At 42.2% G+C, this 16,679-nt stretch overlaps 1 protein-coding gene across 5 annotated transcripts in view; it reads left to right on the top strand.

Moving 5' to 3' along the window:
* Positions 1-16,679, top strand: part of ABCD3 (ATP binding cassette subfamily D member 3) — a 70,486-nt gene that overhangs the window by 18,124 nt on the left and 35,683 nt on the right. For 4 of the 5 annotated variants that reach the window (XM_073357003.2, XM_073357001.2, XM_073357002.2 and 1 more), the window contains one exon: positions 9,745-9,781. In XM_073357003.2, the coding sequence (XP_073213104.1) occupies positions 9,745-9,781 (37 nt within the window). Of the gene's footprint in view, positions 1-4,825; positions 4,957-9,744; positions 9,782-16,679 lie in introns of those variants that run through there. The other variant, XM_073357004.2, reaches the window with a different exon arrangement.

Genomic DNA, 16,679 nt, shown 5'->3' with positions numbered 1-16,679 from the left:
TACTTTAAAAACATTTTGTTATTACCTTCTGAGTTTTTGACTAGCTGTTCTTCAAACTCCTTTTTGGCTTTTCTTATTACATTTTTACATTTAATTTGGCAGTGTTTATGCTCCTTTCTATTTACCTCACTAGGATTTGACTTCCACTTGTTTTTTTTTTTCCATACTCCCCCTGCTATGGCATCTGCAATGGCTAGACCTCCAGGACAGGGCTTTTATCAGTGGCTGAGTAGCTGGCTAACCTGAGGGTGAAGAAACGGAGAACACAGGATGACATGTTTGGCAATCTCATTGCAGACTTCCTTCCCCCCCCCCCCCCCCCCGTTCTCCCAAATTAAAGCAATGGAGAGCTGGAGATTGTTTTTGCGGTCAGAGAGGGAAAAAGAAGAGCAACTATCCAGAGAGAGTTGCACTGGCCAAAGACACTGTAATTAAAGAGGGACAAGCAGAGGCAACTCCTAAAGGCAGTATGGAAGCAGAATGCTCTGCTGGAGTTCATACTGTCTGTTGGCCCCCTGTCAATCTAGTGCTCTCAATCAGGACCCAGACAAAATCTGCACAAAAGATGTTTCCCACTGTACCCCCACAGCCATGCTCCCTTTTTTTTCCCTGGTTCCAGCTCAGGGCAGCGAGCACAATTACATGTGGGAGCCCAACTCTTTGAATCATCAAATACCCCTATTAACTTTGGGCCCCAACACGCAACATAAGTACAACCCTACTGGGTCATAGAATATTAGGGTTGGAGGAGACCTCAGGAGGTCATCTCGTCCAATCCCCTCCTCAAAGCAGGACCAATCCCCAACTAAATCATCCCAGCCAGGGCTTTGTCAAGCTGGGCCTTAAAAACCTCTAAGGGTGGAGATTCCGCCACCTCCCATGGTAACCCATTCCAAAGGTCCATCTAGCCCAGTGTCCTGTCTTTCGACAGTGGCCAATGCCAAGTGCCCCAGAGGGAATGAACCGAACAGTGATAAAGTGATCCATCCGCTGTCACCCGTTCACAACTTCTGGCAAACAAAGGCTAGGAACACCATCTCTGCCCATCCTGGCTAATGACAACACCAGAAGGGAGAAGAATGAGAAGAGGCAGAGGCAAGAAGTATAGTTGCCTAAGAAATGGAGACACTCCCCCCCCCCTCCCCCCCCACAACACTGTTTAACTTTAAGACGTTTCTTTATTGTTCTAATCAGGTTTATTTTTGATTGTTTAATAAAAACTGTTAGAAATTCATTTACAAAGAATCTGCAGTGCATGGTGCAACAGAGCAATTTCCTGCAATATGCTTAAAAGACAATATTGTGTTAAGTTTATGTATTATTGTGGGCTAGGATTGTATGTAACCTCTTTAGAAGGGAGATGTGATAGATGTAAGACCTAGGAGTTCAGAATACTATATTGAAAATGTGCCAAACAAGTTAGGACCTTTGGGACAATAAGTGTTAAGAGGATTTTACTGGGGAATCTCTAGGCGGAGGTTAATGCAAATTACCCAGTTCTGGTTATGCAAAAACCTAGTCTTTTGAAGATGTGCCCTTAGAAAAGGATGAGTGTCTGCTGATTACCTGTTACAGAGGGCCAAGGTCAACAGCCCAAGCTATATAAAGAAATGGCTGATCTGCCCAGCCCAGGTCCTATTTCTAGATTTAAGAGAGATGAACTTGTAACCACAGGGAAACCCCACTTGTGGGTTTTGAAGGACTAAAAACCTACCAGAGCCATAGGTTGGAGTTGAAGTGACCTCTGGTAAGCTTTTTAGCATGTGTGTAGGTTGTTTTAATATTGTTTAACGTATCGTATGCAGTATATACTAAAACAAGATAATGTTTTTATATGTTTAATGCTTTTACCTTGAGAATAAATGTGCTTGCTTAGAAGGATCTGTGTTTAACTTATAACTGTGGATATAGTTGGTCATAGTCTTTGGAGAAAAAGCCAAGCTCAGGCATTGGCCTGTTTAGGCAGACTGGCTTGCTAGGGATATCACAGTGTAAATCAGGGAACTGTGAAGCATTAAAATTTCCAGTCAAAAGAGAGTGAAACATAGGTTTCCACACAGGAGAAGGCTGGGAGTTGGAAGCCTAAAGCAGGTGCCCTTAGTGGACTACAGAGGGGGAATACAGGTGCAGTTGCCCTGAAACTGAGATACTTGGTGTTGTCAGACGTCACCAGTGTGGTGCTCTGCTCTATTCAATGTTGATAACAGTCAGCTGCATGCATGTGTTCCCTCTGTGTGCTGCCCCAGCTCTGCAGATCACTGGCACAGCAGACCCCGAGAGAACGCCCAACTCCGATAAGGTACGAAGGCACCCAGCCAGGTTTATTGTCAAACAAAGCACAGTAATAGTTTCCAGCAGACTTTACAGGACATACTGCGAATATGTGCCCCCTGACAATGGACGCAGCTCAGTCAGCGGCGGGACACTCCACTGCCCCCTAGGCTGTACAGAGACACTGCCTCAGGGATGCATTCTTATAACAAACAAGTTACATATCGTTCCTGACGTATTGAGGTGCAACCTCTCTACGTAGCGAGGTGCCGCCTCTCACCTTGTACATGTTGGTTTGAACAAAACAACTCTATCCATCATATTACCCTTTTGCCCCTGTCTTTAGGATGGGTCAGCCTGTTACTTGTTATGTGTGTGGAATGTGCAAGTATCGGAATGTTCTGGTATCTCTAGTGTCCAGTACCTTTTAGGTATGTATATTTTTGCAACATCAGCCATTTCCTTGCCAACTTCTGTGAGCAGGGCCTGCCTCTAGCTCACAGCTTAACTTTGCTTTATGTTAGCAAAGTCTTGACCATTCATTTAGTTCAGGCCTTAGGCCTCATACCGGGCCTCTGATACAAGGGTTTATGTTTCAGGACTGTATCTTCCCACATTTGGTGTACACACAGAATTACTCCTGGGGGAATTTTGCACCACTGTGCAATACAGAAATGAAAGTTGTTTGCACCCCCACTCCGCCCCGAAATGGGATGCAGAGATGTTGGCTGCCACTAGGGTCTGCTTGACCCAGCAGAGCCCAGCTCACAAACAGAAGATAAGGCCAGGGATGGGGGAGGGAACTGGAGTGTTCCTAGCAGCTGCAGTTCCCAGCACGCACTAAAGGAAGGAGGTGGCGGAACTGCGCAAGAAACTCTGTGCAAGCCCGGTACCCAGCATCAGACTGTTTCTCCCTCTGGATCCTTGGGCTCTGTGGGGTAGAGGGTTTGAATGTCTGGGCTGGGGGCCGGGGGCCACAGTTGGCCTCTGGGGAGTAGGGGATGTGAATGTCTGGTCTGGCAGGGGGACGGCTGGGCTCTGGGTGGGAGGGGATGAGAGTGTCTGGCCCCCCGGCTGGGCTCTGATAGTGAGGGGGCAGAGAAACAGGGATGGGGCTGTCATATGGGTTTCTTTAACTCTCTACTCCTGGGGGAATTTTTTCCTGTATCTGTATTGTTACAGACATTTGCTGACAGGTATTTTTGAATAAATTACCAAAATAATTGAAACTGGTGTGTTATATAGAGTTATTTTGACAAATATAATTTGCAGAATTTTGTAGAATTTTAAAACGTGCACAGAATTTTTAATTATTTGGTGCAGAATTCCCCCAGCAGTAAAAAATGTAATTTTTGCATACAAAATTACAAAGTCACAGACACAAGCTAAAAGGAGTGCCACAGTGTGCTACTTCTACCACCCATAAAGGAAACTGCAATTCTTCCAATCCATTTCTCCTCTTCTTCCCCTCCCCATGGTTAACAGCTGGATGTACAGCTGTACACTTTCAAGCCTGATACTCAAAGTAAACTGTGGGACCATACCTAAGTTTTATGTGTATTCCAATGCAGAAACAAAGGCAAGTTCCAAAACACACTTACAAATTCAGGAAGTGGCTTTTCCTCCTGTAAATATTTCAGAACCAGTGTTTGCACAATACAGTACTTAAGTGTTTGATCTACTTGCATAGTTTGGAAGTGAACATGGTTTTTCAGGGACACTGGAAACCTTTCACCACTCATTTCAGAGCATTGCGAGTTGGTTTCTCATTGAAAAGGAAATCAATTTCATGGAGTCAGGTTACTTTCTAAATGTAAGTTATTTATTTATGCTGTATACACCAGTCCTTGAACAGAGGTCGTCACAAACAGCGTGAAGGCAATCCCCTTTCAGAAATCTCACTCCAAAAACTAATGCTTGGTTTGAAGGAAGCAACTGAAATATTGAGAATAGAGCAAACACTCTTGCTGATTGCAACAGGCCTCCAAAATAACTCTCATTACAAAATTAGCAACAATACATTTTTTCCCAGTCTGTACGCTGTTCGCATTTAAGAAAAATAACTTGTAAGACTAATAGCACCATCTGGTGACTCCTGCCATAATACTGTATCCCTCTTCTTTGGCCCACAATCAATAACAATTACTCTACGCACCACCACTGTGCCTCTCCCTGTGAACACTTCTTAATAGCAACATATTATAGTAGTTCACAAATCCAATATGTCAAACAGTCCTTAAATGATTAAAATTTTAAAGGACAAACATCACCCAAATCAAACCACATAAACTAGGAAATACAGTATCATCATACAGAGGGCAGAGTTAAAGTTGTCTAGATGGCTGCAATACCCAGTATTACAATAAGTGTTGACTTTTTTTGTGGTAAAGACTGTCTGGGTGTGTCCATTTGGGAAGTGTCCACTGTCTGGGTGTGTCCATTTCCATACTTCCTGATTTTTGTGGTTTTGAAGTGGGTGTTATTTGCCCTTAGCAACTGTAACTGTACTTTTGTTTGACGCTTTTGTCTGTTACCAACGTTTATTTAATTATAGACATTTCTGTGGCACTCATCACCAAAATACCTGAACACCTCACATCCAAATTATGTCAAGAAGATAGAGCTCTTCTTCCTTATCCATTTGACATTTCTCTACAGAGCAGAGTGAGGGTGAATTCCTTTTGTGTAGGTATAACTATTACATAATTGTTTAGGAAAGTCTTTTTTTCATATATGTATGTTGCACCTTGCTTTGCAAATGGTGAGATTGTGGCTTGACTTGTGTGCAACTTTGTTCCATAATTATAGACTCTTCATTCAGAACACCCTTCTCTCTGCCACTGCAAGAAGACATACTGTTAATTCCGCTTATTAGCAACTCCTCTGTTGCCAGCAAAAAGTTGCTATTATCCGGCAGTTACTAATAAATGGAAGGCCGGTTTGCAAGGCACCAGCCAGGGAAGGAAGTGCTGGGATGTGCCTTCCTTGGCTGCAGTCCTGCAAACCTGCTTGTGGCAGAGAACAGCATGGTGTGGGTCTGCACGCTAGATGTAGAGGCTTTCTACAGGAGTGGGAGTGTGGGACATTTGGAAGGGCTGCGCCATACTTCCTCTGCACTCTCCAGGAATCAGAAGTCTAGGTACAGTCCCCCAGCAGGATGCAGCCCAGGCTGTGCAGAGAGAGGTGCCACACAGCTCCAGCTTCTGGGCTGCAGCCCATTATCTCCTGTGTAGTCCCTATGTGTGCAGGCTGGTTTCCAGGGCTGCAGCCCCTGAAGGAAGTGCTGGAATGGGTTGAGCACTGGCTTCAGGCAAGTTTGTAGGGTGATGTCCAGGGAAGGTGCATCCCAACGCTTCATTTCCAGGTTGCAGCTCTGCAAACCTGCATGCCTGGCACTTCCCAGTGCTTCCTTCTCTGGCTGCAGCCTTGCAAACCTGCTGCAGGTGGGGCGTTTGTTCCAAAAATGTTAATAAGCAATATGCCATTGCCGATATCCAAATCCCATTGACGTTAAAGTCAATGGGACAGGATTCATAGAATCATAGAACTGGAAGGGACTTCGAGAGGTCATCTAGTCCAGTCCCCTGCACTCAAGGCAGGACTAAGTATTATCTAGACCATCCCTGACGGGTGTTTGTCCAACCTGCTCTTAAAAATACCCAGTGATGGAGATTACACCGCCTCCCTAGGCAATTTATTCCTGTGTTTAACCACTCTGACAGTTAGGAAGTTTTTCTTAATGTCCAGCCTAAACTGCCCTTGCTGCAATTTAGGGCCATTACTTCTTGTCCTATCCTCAGAGGTTAACATCAATTTTTCTCCCTCCTCCTTGTAACAGTCTTTTAAGTACTTGAAAACTGTTATCATGTCCCATCTGTCTTCTCTCCTCCAGACTAAGCAAACCCAATTTTTTTCAATCTTCCCTCATAGGTCATGTTTTCCAGACCTTTAATCATTTTGGTTGCTCTTTTCTGGACTCTCTCCAATTTATCCACATCTTTCCTGAAATGTGGTGCCCAGAACTGTACTCCAATACTCCACAGTACTCCAATTGATGCCTAATCAGCACGGAGTAGAGCGGAAGAATTACTCCAGAACCCATCCCTGCGGGACCCCACTTGTTATGCCCTTCCAGCATGACTGTGAACCACTGATAACTACTCTCTGGGAACGATTTTCTACCAGTTATGCACCCACCTTATAGTAGCTCCATCTTGGTTGCATTTCCCTAGTTTGTTTATGAGAAGGTCATGTGAGACCGTATCAAAAGCCTTACTATAGTCAAGATGTATCACATCTACCGCTTCCCCCCATTCACAAGGCTAGTTACCCTGTCAAAGAAAGCTATCAGGTTGGTTTGACATGATTTGTTCTTGACATATCCATGCTGACTGTTATTTATCACCTTATTATCTTCTAGGTGTTTGCAAATTGATTGCTTAATTATTTGCTCCATTATCTTTCCGGGCAAAGAGTTGGATGGGAGGGTGACACCCAGGGAGCTTGTGGTGGGGAATGGAGGAATGCAAGAAGCCACTGGTGTGCAATTCGCTTGGCCTACAAATGCTACAACATGTTCATGTTCTTCTGTCAGGACACTTTTTACATCACCATCACGATTTTACTCCTATCCAAATCTTTTGGGAATTTTCTGCTCCCTGCCTGATTTCTCTGTTACAACGCTTCCAGCCTCAGCTACATTCTTGGTTGCTGAGGGCAGCTGAACTAATATTCTGCCCTTTGGGTACCTCTTAGATGGCCCTTACACCTGAACAGTCATTTTTATTTACACTGGATAACACACAGTGCTTGGTTTCAGAGTAGCAGCTGGGTTAGTCTGTATCCACAAAAAGAAAAGGAGTACTTGTGGCACCTTAGAGACTAACAAATTTATTTGAGCATAAGCTTTCGTGAGCTACAGCATCCACGGTATGCATCCAATGAAGTGAGCTGTAGCTCACGAAAGCTTATGCTCAAATAAATTTGTTAGTCTCTAAGGTGCCACAAGTACACAGTGCTTGGTTTACGTAAGCAACTAAGTGTGTGACCCTCTTTGTATGTAAGAGAGAGGCCTGGAATAGTGGAGAATCTTTTTCTAAACCCGAATGTATTTGGTCACAATATAATGCAGTATTGCTCACAGCCACCACTCTTGCTATCTGATTTTGAGGGTATTCTTTGGCCTTTGAATCCACTGAACATGTAACCACAGTTCCTACAGAAAGCTTTACAATAAGATAATAGAATCTGGATTAGTGCCAGTGTGTACCAAGCTGAAGAAATGAGGCTCTTAAGGAGGGGAAAACAGAGAAACCAAACAAACCCTACAGCAATCAGCCTTTAGAAGTAAGTTTGTAACAAACATTCTGTGACACAGCTTTTTATCAACCGAATACCCTTATAGCTAAGACATACAACTTTTACTATTTAAAATGACAATGGATTCACTTGTTAGTTCTTTGTGTTATGTAATGGAATTTACATTTCTCTGGTTTTTTTCATTGTAGGGGTTGATTATAAAACAAGCATTTCCTTGTCACTGCTGTGAAGTTCATGGCATGTGTGACTTGTGAAACACTGAGCCTCAAATTACCATTGCTTCATCTCTCCTAATTGTGCTGTTGTGTCACTGGACCTGTGTACTGGTATAGTTACACCAGCAAAGCCTTCCTTGCTCTCCCTGCTCCGCTTTGCAGGTCTCCTCTTCCATCTTTCCCTTTTCCTCCCCTTCCTCCTACCTCCTCCCCTTTTATGTAGTTCAGTTCTCTTCTTTCTTCTGGTTGGGCCATGACACACATGGATCCTTCCAGCAGGGATTTGTTAAAACGTACACTTAGTGCTGGACCCTTTTTCAGTGCAGTCAGAACAGAGCTTTCAGGTGCAAATGTTGGAGGATGCTACTGTTGCCATGGCAGGATGGTTGGACACATTATAGGTACTTTAGTAGCCACCCAGCACAGACATTGGTGCTGCTTCTGGTGCCTGCCTCTTTTTGCCTGCTACTTCTGATACCCCATCTTGGGTTTCTGAGGTGACATCTGCAACTGCATGCTGTTACAGCCTCAGGGCCTCTGCTAAAAACTTATTTTGGAACTAATCCGTTTGTTGAGAGAACTTAATTTGGGGCTCTAAACTTTGAGCATATTTAAATTTATTCTGTGTACGTTCTGAATGTTTACCACCTTTCTTCCCGTCCAGTGATTCAGTGTTCTCATATGCCCAAGTATTCTGTTCTAGAAATATTGGAAAGGAAGTGACTTTGTACTTTGAACTCCTAATTAATGACAATTGTTAGTAAATGAGTTTTTCTTTAACTGTTTCGAGAAATACAGGAGGGAAAAAAGTTCTTTCAGAAATCTGGTTTCAAGAAGTCTAATTTCTTCTGTAAAAGGTTTATCTAAAATAATAATCTCTATTATAATATTGTTTGTAGTTACATGTCAAATGCCATACAAAACATACTGGTTCAGCCCCTGTATATAGGGTGAAACATCAAAGCTAAAATGACTGGATTTTTAACTTGTACCTGGGCACAGATCTCTCCATTTTAGTCAGTGGAGCAACTGCAGATCTGCTTGGAGAGTCTTCATTTGTTAAATGAAAATCCCAGCAATGTATAATATAGAAAACAACATATAGCATAAAGTCCCAGGATTAAGTATTTTACTATCACTGAGAGTGAAAAAACGTTGTAATGTTTCTGTTAAATACATAGTTTTGAAAAAAAGAGTGGTCTTATGGCTAAGGCAGTGGTTTAGAACTAAGAAAATAGGAGTTCAGTTCCCAGCTCTGTCAGACACTTGCTGTGTGTAAGCCATTTAATCTTTCTGTGCCTCAATTCCCTCTCTATAAAATGGGGGAAGATAATGCTTTCCATCCCTTATGGGTATTCAGAACATGACATCCATTTATTTGTGTAGGGTACTCAAATACAACAGTGATGGGAGTGCCTGGTAAAATGCCCAGATTTATATACTGGTAAATATACTTGGTAAATACTTTTAAGATTTACAGGTATGAATATGCAAAACTAATGGCAATGTGCTTAGAATCTTCGAAATCTGGACTAATAATTTCAGCAAATCAGTCCATGGTTTTTGGTAATTATGTGCAAGAAATTAATCAGACTTGTCGAACATAAGCAAAAACATAATCCTCTTAATCTTTTTAAAGATTATAGTGTCAGGTGAGACTTCTGATGGCTTGTTTAGTTCTACTGTACTCCTAAATGTAAACAAAATGACAAGACATTCTGAACTAGATTTGGTACAGGTGCATAAAGTGCACTTGCAATTCTCAGATTACATAAAATACTTTGCTGTATAGTGTATTGTACTGTACCATATAGATGCCACGTCTTTCCTGAAAATCCCCTTGCTCTTTTAAAACTTTCTAAAGAGGCCAAGATATTGCAAAATTAAGTACCAAAAAATGTTAGAAAAAAGCTAAGTAAAATCCTTTTTTCCTCCACAGTAAGAAAAATGAAAAACCAACATTGCAGAACAATGAGGTAATTATTTCTTATTTTTTATTTTAAATAATACCAATAAAATATGGTTTAGATTTAATTAATCTTCTTCTTCCCAAAATTGAACTTCTTGTATTCTTTCCAAATCTGAGCTATCGTAGTTGTAGCTAAGAGGATGCATAGATTTGTGGTGGTTGGTTTCTTGATTTTGAGTACTGGATTGTGGGGTCTTTTCTTTTTAAAGAAGGTACTGAAGCTTCCTTTTGTAAGGGAAAAACACAAAGCATTTTATAAATTTAAGTTTCAAAATGTACCCATTTTATTTATATCAGGCTTCAATGTCTTCAAATTCTTTAAAGGTTACTTTCCAAAGGAAAAAAAAATAGCCTTGTGCCTTTTTGCTTTGTCATGGTGCATAATCAAGGCCTGACGGGGTTTGTTTTGTTTGTCTGTCTGTCTGTCTTTCATTAAATGTTCAGGTCTTATGTGCCTGGGACAACTCCATGATCACTAAAGAAGTAGTAGAAGGAGTTTTTTAGCCACTCTAGAATTTTAACATCTATTAAACTTTTATGCTTTATTAACATTTGGCGGAAGGACATCTTACAGATTCAGCATACCTATCACTTAATAATATGCCAAGGTAGTCTGTTCTAGAAATATGGGAAAGAGAGTCTAATTAGTGATAGTTTTTGGTAAAGTGCTCTGAATTCTGGCCTAGACTAGAAATATTGAATGGAATAACTAAATGAACTGTAAATCAGTCAACCTACAGCAGTGCAAAGCCTTAATGTAAAAGCACATAAACTGTTTTAAATCCTGTTTACATAAATTTACCTTAAGTTGCTAGATCAGTTTAATTGTATTTTTACAACTTTTTCAACTGTAGATCAGCCCTGATATGTAAAGAAAGTACACGAGTAAAACTGGAATACCAGATTTGGCATTCTTGGTTTTTTTGTTTTGTTTTGTTTTTTTAAAAAAAGTGTTTTTTTTAAGGGCGGGTGGACCCTTGTCAGGCTGTTAATGCAGTATTAAGCAGCAGAAGCGCAAAAAAAAAAAAAGCGTACATTTTAGATAGTCTTTAACAAATATAAGGTCTGTATATTTGGGACCTTTATCTGTAGAGGCTGAGAGACATGAATTGTTTAGTTCCAAGATCATCTTGTACCCTAAGACAAGATAATTTTTAAAACCTTTCTATATCATTGTTTTTTCACTGTGTAACAGATAATTTAGCTATAGCAAAGGAATGGCTAGAAAGATTCCCGGCCCAGTCTTGCTGAATTGACTACAATGGGAGCAGGGTCCAGCCTCTTCGTTACTATGAATAAATGTTATGACACGAGAAAATGCCTTTGCTCTTGATAGCTAGGGACAGATCTTGGTCTTGTGTACATTAGTGTAAATCTAGTGCAATACCATTGGCTTTGATGAAGTTACTGCAATATCACATCACAGTAACCAAGAGAAGAATCAGGACCATTTTGTGGGATAGAAGCAGATTGTAAAATGCTGACCTTTTTGTATCAAAGTACTTTACAAACATTAAATTAACCAGTGTTACAAGTTTGGCAACATGTCTTGTAACAATCACTGCCTATAAACAGGTTTCAGAGTAACAGCCGTGTTAGTCTGTATTCGCAAAAAGAAAAGGAGTACTTGTGGCACCTTAGAGACTAACCAATTTATTTGAGCATGAGCTTTCGTGAGCTACAGCTCACTTCATCAGATGCATGCCGTGGAAACTGCAGCAGACTTTATATATACACAGAGAACATGAAAAAATACCTCCTCCCACCCCATTGTCCAGCTGGTAATTGCTTATCTAAAGTGATCATCAGGTGGGCCATTTCCAGCACAAATCCAGGTTTTCTCACCCTCCACCCCCCCACACAAATTCACTCTCCTGCTGGTGATAGCCCATCCAAAGTGACAACTCTTTACACAATGTGCATGATAATAAAGTTGGGCCATTTCCTGCACAAATCCAGGTTCTCTCACCCCCTCACCCCCCTCCCAAAAACCACACACACAAACTCACTATCCTGCTGGTAATAGCTCATCCAAAGTGACCATTCTCCCTACAATGTGCATAATTAAGGTGGGCCATTTCCAGCACAAATCCAGGTTCTCTCACATCCCCCCCACCCCCATACACACACAAACTCACTCTCCTGCTGGTAATAGCTCATCCAAACTGACCACTCTCCAAGTTTAAATCCAAGTTAAACCAGAACATCTGTGGGGGGGGGGGGGAATAGGAAAAAACAAGAGGAAATAGGCTACCTTGCATAATGACTTAGCCACTCCCAGTCTCTATTTAAGCCTAAATTAATAGTATCCAATTTGCAAATGAATTCCAATTCAGCAGTTTCTCGCTGGAGTCTGGATTTGAAGTTTTTTTGTTTTAAGATAGCGACCTTCATGTCTGTGATTGCGTGACCAGAGAGATTGAAGTGTTCTCCGACTGGTTTATGAATGTTATAATTCTTGACATCTGATTTGTGTCCATTTATTCTTTTACGTAGAGACTGTCCAGTTTGACCAATGTACATGGCAGAGGGGCATTGCTGGCACATGATGGCATATATCACATTGGTGGATGTGCAGGTATACGAGCCTCTGATAGTGTGGCTGATGTTATTAGGCCCTGTGATGGTGTCCCCTGAATAGATATGTGGGCACAACTGGCAACGGGCTTTGTTGCAAGGATAAGTTCCTGGGTTAGTGGTTCTGTTGTGTGGTATGTGGTTGTTGGTGAGTATTTGCTTCAGGTTGCGGGGCTGTCTGTAGGCAAGGACTGGCCTGTCTCCCAAGATTTGTGAGAGTGTTGGGTCATCCTTTAGGATAGGTTGTAGATCCTTAATAATGCGTTGGAGGGGTTTTAGTTGGGGGCTGAAGGTGACGGCTAGTGGCGTTCAGTTATTTTCTTTGTTAGGCCTGTCCTGTAGTAGGTAACTTCTGGGAACTCTTCTGGCTCTATCAATCTGTTTCTTAACTTCTGCAGGTGGGTATTGTAGTTGTAAGAAAGCTTGATAGAGATCTTGTAGGTGTTTGTCTCTGTCTGAGGGGTTGGAGCAAATGCGGTTGTATCGCAGAGCTTGGCTGAAAAAGGACACTAAACTTTCTAAACTACTACATGCTACAAGGGGCCACAGCAATGGTTCCCTCAACCCACCTAGCAATATTGTTAACCTATCCAACTATACTGTCAGCCCAGCAGAAGCAGCTGTCCTATCTCGGGGCCTTTCCTTCTGCCCCTCCTCCCCCACGAACATGATACAGTTCTGTGGTGACCTAGAATCCTATTTTCGACGTCTCCGACTCAAGGAATATTTCCAAAATACCTCTGAACAACATACTAATCCACAGAGACCTTCCTACCAACACTACAGAAAGAGGGATTCTAGGTGGACTCCTCCTGAAGGTCGAAACAGCAGACTGGACTTCTACATAGAGTGCTTCCGCTGACGTGCACGGGCTGAAATTGTGGAAAAGCAGCATCACTTGCCCCATAACCTCTGCCGTGCAGAACACAATGCCATCCACAGCCTCAGAAACAACTCTGACATCATAATCAAAAAGGCTGACAAAGGAGGTGCTGTTGTCATCATGAATAGGTCGGAATATGAACAAGAGGCTGCTCGGCAGCTCTCCAACACGAGTTTCTACAAGCCATTACCCTATGATCCCACTGAGAGTTACCAAAAGCAACTACAGCATTTGCTCAAGAAACTTCCTGAAAAAGCATAAGATCAAATCCGCACAGACACACCCCTGGAACCCCGACCTGGGATATTCTATCTACTACCCAAGATCCATAAACCTGGAAATCCTGGGCGCCCCATCATCTCAGGCATTGGCACCCTGACAGCAGGATTGTCTGGCTATGTAGACTCCCTCCTCAGGCCCTACGCTACCAGCACTCCCAGCTACCTTCGAGACACCACTGACTTCCTAAGGAAACTTCAATCTATCGGTGATCTTCCTGATAACACCATCCTGGCCACTATGGATGTAGAAGCCCTCTACACCAACATTCCACACAAAGATGGACTACAAGCCGTCAGGAACACTATCCCCGATAATGTCACGGCTAACCTGGTGGCTGAACTTTGTGACTTTGTCCTTACCCATAACTATTTCACATTTGGGGACAATGTATACCTTCAGATCAGCGGCACTGCTATGGGTACCCGCATGGCCCCACAGTATGCCAACATTTTTATGGCTGATTTAGAACAACGCTTCCTCAGTTCTCGTCCCCTAAAGCCCCTACTCTACTTGCGCTATATTGATGACATCTTCATCATCTGGACCCATGGAAAAGAAGCCCTTGAGGAATTCCACCATGATTTCAACAATTTCCATCCCACCACCAACCTCAGCCTGGTCCAGTCCACACAAGAGATCCACTTCCTGGACACTACAGTGCTAATAAACAATGGTCACATAAACACCACCCTATACCGGAAACCTACAGACCGCTATTCCTACCTGCATGCCTCCAGCTTTCACCCTGACCACACCACACGATCCATCGTCTACAGCCAAGCTCTGCGATACAACCGCATTTGCTCCAACCCCTCAGACAGAGACAAACACCTACAAGATCTCTATCAAGCTTTCTTACAACTACAATACCCACCTGCAGAAGTTAAGAAACAGATTGATAGAGCCAGAAGAGTTCCCAGAAGTTACCTACTACAGGACAGGCCTAACAAAGAAAATAACTGAACGCCACTAGCCGTCACCTTCAGCCCCCAACTAAAACCCCTCCAACGCATTATTAAGGATCTACAACCTATCCTAAAGGATGACCCAACACTCTCACAAATCTTGGGAGACAGGCCAGTCCTTGCCTACAGACAGCCCCGCAACCTGAAGCAAATACTCACCAACAACCACATACCACACAACAGAACCACTAACCCAGGAACTTATCCTTGCAACAAAGCCCGTTGCCAGTTGTGCCCACATATCTATTCAGGGGACACCATCACAGGGCCTAATAACATCAGCCACACTATCAGAGGCTCGTATACCTGCACATCCACCAATGTGATATATGCCATCATGTGCCAGCAATGCCCCTCTGCCATGTACATTGGTCAAACTGGACAGTCTCTACGTAAAAGAATAAATGGACACAAATCAGATGTCAAGAATTATAACATTCATAAACCAATCGGAGAACACTTCAATCTCTCTGGTCACGCAATCACAGACATGAAGGTCGCTATCTTAAAACAAAAAAACTTCAAATCCAGACTCCAGCGAGAAACTGCTGAATTGGAATTCATTTGCAAATTGGATACTATTAATTTAGGCTTAAATAGAGACTGGGAGTGGCTAAGTCATTATGCAAGGTAGCCTATTTCCTCTTGTTTTTTCCTATTCTCCCGCCCCCCCCCACAGATGTTCTGGTTTAACTTGGATTTAAACTTGGAGAGTGGTCAGTTTGGATGAGCTATTACCAGCAGGAGAGTGAGTTTGTGTGTGTATGGGGGTGGGGGGGATGTGAGAGAACCTGGATTTGTGCTGGAAATGGCCCACCTTAATTATGCACATTGTAGGGAGAATGGTCACTTTGGATGAGCTATTACCAGCAGGATAGTGAGTTTGTGTGTGTGGTTTTTGGGAGGGGGGTGAGGGGGTGAGAGAACCTGGATTTGTGCAGGAAATGGCCCAACTTTATTATCATGCACATTGTGTAAAGAGTTGTCACTTTGGATGGGCTATCACCAGCAGGAGAGTGAATTTGTGTGGGGGGGTGGAGGGTGAGAAAACCTGGATTTGTGCTGGAAATGGCCCATCTGATGATCACTTTAGATAAGCTATTACCAGCAGGACAGTGGGGTGGGAGGAGGTATTTTTTCATATTCTCTGTGTATAAATAAAGCCTGCTGCAGTTTCCACGGCATGCATCCGATGAAGTGAGCTGTAGCTCACGAAAGCTCATGCTCAAATAAATTGGTTAGTCTCTAAGGTGCCACAAGTACTCCTTTTCTTTTTGCCTATAAACACTGGCATTAGTTGATTGGAATAGTTCATTTGATGTTTAAAATGATCATCACTAATATTTTTTTCCTAATTTTCAGTGTTGAAATTAGTGTAGAATCTGACATTATAATCCTTTTTAAAAAACAAAAGCCTTTTGAAAGTTCAACAATTTCAGGTTTCTTTTTTTAAATAAAATGCACCTTTTTAAGCCAAAATTTGTATGTTTGATTTTTAAAGTACAATATAAAATAAGATGAGATTTCAAGAGTTGCTAAAAAGTAAATGTCAGTACTAGGCACTTTATGCTGCATAACCAAGGCCTGAAATGTTTTTTCTGCTTGTTTTTAATATTAGAAATTCATTTCCTTTCTAGTCCGGAAAGACTCTCTGTGACTGGAGACCTAGAGAAACTGATATTTTAAGAACAAAGCAAGTGAAAGTTAGGGCAGGGGAGTGATATTTTAGTCACTGTTTGGCTTTTTTATTAACAATGTATTTAATTTCAGTGACTAACACTTTAGTGAGAATGTATGTCTTCAAGATTTTATTCCACCCCTTCAATTAGTATGAGAGCTCATGATAAACATGATCTAGCACATCGTCCACCAAAACCAGAGAAGATGGGGCTTGACATTTATGATACTTCTAAACTGAAAAGTAAGCACACAAAATAAACAAAACAAAAAATAAAAAACAACTTTGGTGAAAAAGGAGCACAAGCCCAATTTTTAAAGAAATACTTTGCAGGGCACCTCTATTTTTTTAATGCGCTGTAATCAGTGTTCCCTTTAATTTTTCTCACCTAGGTGCGGAATGAATTTTGTTACGTGCACCAATATGGAGGTGATGTATTGGTGCACGTAACAAAATTCACGTGGTGGGGGTTGGGTCCAGGGGTTTGGAGTGTGGGAAGGGAGCTCAGGGTTGGGTGCAG

This window comes from Lepidochelys kempii, chromosome 8 (genome assembly GCF_965140285.1).
Source record: "Lepidochelys kempii isolate rLepKem1 chromosome 8, rLepKem1.hap1, whole genome shotgun sequence".
Classification (NCBI taxonomy): Eukaryota; Metazoa; Chordata; order Testudines; family Cheloniidae; genus Lepidochelys; species Lepidochelys kempii.
The sequence above is the reverse complement of the archived record's forward strand: the minus strand, read 5'-3'. Positions and strand labels throughout refer to the sequence as shown.